The sequence below is a fragment of the Myotis davidii genome, unplaced genomic scaffold (assembly GCF_000327345.1).
Source record: "Myotis davidii unplaced genomic scaffold, ASM32734v1 scaffold233, whole genome shotgun sequence".
Lineage (NCBI taxonomy): Eukaryota > Metazoa > Chordata > Mammalia > Chiroptera > Vespertilionidae > Myotis > Myotis davidii.
Genome location: NW_006285917.1, coordinates 2,616,156 through 2,621,500, shown reverse-complemented (window position 1 = coordinate 2,621,500; position 5,345 = coordinate 2,616,156). Strand labels below are relative to the sequence as shown.

General features: G+C 46.9%; 1 protein-coding gene across 1 annotated transcript in view; it reads right to left on the bottom strand.

Moving 5' to 3' along the window:
• FIGNL2 (fidgetin like 2) overlaps positions 1–5,345 on the bottom strand; it is a 9,007-nt gene that overhangs the window by 2,310 nt on the left and 1,352 nt on the right. Inside the window, exon 2 of the mRNA XM_015559558.1 lies at positions 4–427. Coding sequence (XP_015415044.1) covers positions 4–416 — 413 coding nt within the window. The 5' untranslated portion in view covers positions 417–427. The remainder of the gene's footprint in view (positions 1–3; positions 428–5,345) is intronic.

Sequence of the window (5,345 nt, the reverse complement as noted above, 5' to 3'; positions counted from 1 at the left end):
GGCAGGTTCCCGGCTAAAACCGGGGAGCCCCCGAGGCCCCCGGAGCCGCCCCCACTGCCCGACTTGGTTCCCGGAAGGCCTTCGTGGAGCGAGGCCAAGGGGTAGTGTGTCTCTGGCCCTGGCCAGGGCTCGGGGTCCCCCTTGGCGCCGTTGAGAAAGGCATCGCCGTAGCCGCCCAGGGTGGGGCGCTCGTAGGGCGAGTCCAGGACCCCCGAGTACTTCTCGGCGTAGCGCTTGAGGAGGTTGGAGGCCGTGAGGGCGGAGATGTCGTCGTGCGCCCAAGCGTAGTGGCAGCGCTGGCGCCCCCCGGGGGGCAGCTCCAACTTGTGGGCTGGCGACGGGGTGGTGGAGGAGACGTCCAGGTGCTGCTCTGGCCACTGGTTGAGAGGCTGGGCGTGTTCCGGTGTCCAGTGCATCTTCGACAGAGCTGCAAGAGAGAAGGGGTGGTGAGGTCCTTCAGGGCCCCACCTCCCCGCGCGCCCACCGCCCCGAGCATCCACCTCCCTACCCACCGGCACTGCATGCAGCTCGGGACAGGCTGGTTCTCCCGCGCCCACCACCCTCCTGGGGAACCTTCTCCAGCACCAAGTACACAGTACCGCAAGCATGTCAAACTTGGCCCGCGGGCTGCATGTGGCCCACAACTATTTTTGCAGCCCAGCCAATATAACGGTAGGTAAGAAATGTTTTAATAATTTCATAATCTTCCCCACACACCACGTGCATCTGTAGCCGCAAACTTTGCATATCAACTCTGGTCACCCAATTTTAAAATCAGACTTGTTAGTGACATCTCTGGGTTTGTAAAGAAAATTATGGTAACTTAAATTCATAAATATTCCAGCGCATGTGGAAGAAATTCCAATATCGTCCCGTTTTGGATGTGTGGCAGTTAACTGGTTAACCTTTACAATGTCCTGTTATGCAAATTATTAATAACGAATTACAACATTCACTAATTACTGATCACTATAATCGTGTTGCATTCATTTCCCTTATGTTTCTTACATGCAGGCGCACCATTTCTCCCCACTAATACTAGCAGCAAATATTTTAGCAGCCGATTGCTGCGTCATTACTCTTGCACTGACTTGTTTGGTGGGCACAACAGGAAATATTTCACTTTCAGAGAACAAGAAAAATAGGTTTATTTGCATTTTTGGCCCTGTTAGCCTTTGAGTTTGACATGCTTGCAGTACAGGATTTACCCATCTTGCCCCAGGGTTAAAGTTATCTGAAAATACTTCCCTCAGAACAAGAGGGATCTGGAAAGGATATGGTTGGCCCTAACTTCACCTTTTTTTATATTAAATTTATTGGGGTGACATTGGTCAACATGATATAGGTTTCAGGTGTAGGTGTCTATGTTACAAGATCTGTATATTGCACCATGTGCCCACCACCCAAAGTCACATCTTCTCCTGTCACCATATATTGGGGCTGCCTTCTCCTCCCACCCCCTTCCCTCTGGCAACCAACTAACTGCATCTTATATGCAATGATTATTATTTGTCCTGGCCACACCAACCCTGACCTCTAGAACACAATGGTCCTAACTTCCAGACCTAATGTAGTGAGGGGTAGAACATGCTAACCCTGGGAATAGCCAAGCCCACGTGGGGTTCATTCAGGAACAGCTGTTTGTTGCATGCCCACCATGTGCTAGGTAGGCACTAAAGAGACACTGAGGTTGTGTAATGATGAGACGCCTGCCCAGGGCCCCTGACCTAATGGCCCAACAGTTTGATAGTCTTAAGTGCTCTGTTCACCTCCATCTTCCTAGAGACTCCAGGGCCCCCTTGGGGCCTCAACTGAGGGATATAGATGTCTTTGGCAGTTCCGCACCATCCCTGGGAAATCCCAGAGGCTGATCTAGAAGCATTCACTTCCTTTCCACTTGGTTTCTTTTAGTCTCTGCCTGATAAGGTCAAGCACATGGGTTCCAGACCCAATTCTGCAGGTGATGGCTGTGTGCCCAGGGCAAGTGTTGCCATCTGTCTCATTCCCAAAATATGATCATCACAATACAGACAGGTTATTTAGAGTAGATCAATCACAATCCAGGGAAGATGGGGGAAAGTTAGTTCCCAGCATTGCAGTTAAGTGCACATCTTAGCTTCCCAGTAACCAAATAACTCACTTTGCAAAGTAAAAAAACCTTGCCATACTCGAAAACAGCAAAATGTTCCTAGCATAGAGATCACAGGGCTTATTTTTCATGGACCTCAGGAAGCAAACCTATGAGATGTAATAATGTCCTCTTAGCCATGCCACAAACACAAATATTACATGGCTGTTTCTTACACTGCCCCTCAACACCAGTCAAGGCATGAGCCAAACTGTAGTCAAACTATTCAGAGCTTGGGGAAGCGCACTCTGGGCACATGGCTCCAATGGGTTAGCCTGATCCGAGGGTAAAAGCTCAAAGACTAAAAGGCATACTAGAGATGGTTTTTACTGACGAGTATTTCTCAAACCTAAGCTTGTAATGAGATAAGTTAGCCTTACAGTTTCAATATTCTTTCTTCAACAAATACTAAATGTTATGCTGCGGGGGGGGGGGGGCGGGGAGGCGCAGATTGCAAGGTGAATATGATGGTTCAGCCAGATGTGGAGACAGATAGACAACATCTTTTGTGAGGTGGGGCTCTAGGGAACATGCTACACCCGGTGGAGAAAGCCTCACCAAGGAGGTGGTGTCTTCACTGGACTTTGAAGGGTGAGGGACCAAGGTGACCAGACAGGCTAGAGCAGTGGTCGGCAAACTCATTAGTCAACAGAGCCAAATATCAACGGTACGATTGAAATTTCTTTTGAGAGCCAAATTTTTTAAACTTAAACTATATAGGCAGGTACATTGTTATTAACTTAATTAGGGTACACCTAAGGCTTAGGAAGAGCCACACTCAAGGGGCCAAAGAGCCGCATGTGGCTCATGAGCAGTAGTTTGCCAACCACGGGGCTAGAGGGTGCCAACACCTTTAAAGATAAAGAGCACAATGCATTCAGAAAGCCTGGACTGGGTTAACTCATATGCCCTATTCCCTTCCTCAAGACAATTTATTGCCACATTCTTGAAAATTGTCATAATAAATCTACATATCTACTGTGTCTATGATGTGAATCATGTGCCTTAAGAAATAGGGCTTCAAACAAACAAATAAAAAAAAAGACCCCAAACAGCCACAGCAATCTTGTAAAAGAAGAACAAAGTTGGAGGGATCACAAATCTGGATATCAAACTATACTACAAAGCCATTGTAATCAAAACAGCCTGTTACTGCCATAAGAACAGGCATATAGACCAATGGAACAGAACAGAGACCCCAGAAATCGACCCACACCATTGCTGTCAATATTTGACAAGGAAAGCAAAAACAATGGCGTAAAGACAGTCTTTCCAACAAATGGTTTTGGAAAAACTGGACAGGCACATGCAAAAAGATGAAACTAGACCACCAACTTACACCATACACAAGAATAAGTTCAAAATGTAAGTTGTGAAACCATAAAAATTCTAGAAGAAAACATATCCAGTAAAAACTCAGACATCTCATGTAGCAGAATTTTCACTGATACATCTTCAAGCGCAAGAGAAATAGGAAAATTTAACAAATGGGACTACATCAAACTAAAAAGCTTCTGCACAGCAAAAGAAACCACCATCAAAATGAAAAGAGAACCCACTGTATGGGAGAACATATTTGCCAATGATACATCTGATAAGGGGTTAATATCCAAATACATAAGGAATTCATACTACTCAACAATTAAGTCCAATTTGAAAATGGGGAAAGGACCTAAATAGACAACTCTCCAAAGAGGACATACACATGGACAATAGACGTATGAAAAAATGCTCTACGTCACTAATCATCAGAAATGCAAATTAAAACCACAATGAGATATCGCCTCACACCTGTCAGAGTGTTTATCATCAATAAATCAACAAACAAGTGCTGGCAAGGATGTGGAGAAAAGGTCAACCCTAGTGGGAATGTAGACTGGTGCAGCCACTGTGAAAGTTTCTTCAAAAAATTAAAAATGAAACTACCGTTTGACACAATGATCCCACTTCTGGGGATATAGCCAAAGAAACTTGAAACACTAATTCGAAAGAATATATGCACCCCTATGTTCATTGAAGGGTTATTTACAATAGCCATGATCTGGAAACAGCCCAAGTATCCATCAGTAGATAAGTGGATGAAAACGCTGTGGTACATTTACCCAAAGGCATACCACTCAGCTGTAAAAAGGAAAACGTACTGTTTTCAACAGCATGAATGGACTTAGAGCCCCCTGCTCCTGAGGGGCGGTCAGGGCAAGCAGTGGCCAATAGACGTATGAAAAAATGCTCTACGTCACTAATCATCAGAAATGCAAATTAAAACCACAATGAGATATCGCCTCACACCTGTCAGAGTGTTTACCATCCTATCCTATATAATAAAAGGCTAATATGCAAATAGACGGAACAGCAGAACAACCAGTCCCTATGACGTGCGCTGACCACCAGGGAGCGCGCATGGAACATGGCAGGCGGCAGCAACAGCTGGATGGTGGAGCAGGTGAGCGGAGGTGCCAGACCAAGGCAGGGCACGGGTCACAGTCATCGGGGTGAGCCTCTGGTGGTTACTGAGAAGTCTTTTTTCCCGCGTGCACTGGGTCTCACCTGGCGCTCACACCTGCTGCCACCCAATGCCCAATCGCTTGGTGCCGTCAGTGGGTGCAAGTAGCGGCTGCTGGCCCTGATCGTCCCTGAGGGCTTCTCCACCTCCCCCTGCTCCTGAGGGGCGGTCAGGGCAAGCAGTGGCCAATAGACGTATGAAAAAATGCTCAAAGTCACTAATCATCAGAAATGGGGGGGAGTGCTGCCAGCAGACAGGGGACCACAGCGGGAGGGGCCAGGCGGGGGTGCAGAGGATGGGCCGAGACCTGCCCCTGTGCCCACTGCAGCCTCAAGGCCCACAGTTCCTTTCAAGGTGCACGAATTCGTGCACTGGGCCCCTAGTCAATAAATAAACAACAAGTGCTGGCAAGGATGTGGAGAAAAAGGAACCCTAGTACACTGTTGGTGGAAATGCAGACTGGGGCAGCCACTATGGAAAACAATATGGAGTTTCCTCAAAAAGTTAAAAAGGGAACTCCCATTTGACCCAGTGAACCCACTTCTGGGAATATATCCTAAAACCTCCAAAAAACTAATCAGAAAGAATATATGCACCCTATGTTCACAGCAATGTTATTTACAATAGCTAAGATTTGGAAACAGCCCAAGTGCCCGCCAGTAGATGAATGGATAAAAAGGCTGTGGTACAGCCTGGCGGGCATGACTGAGTATA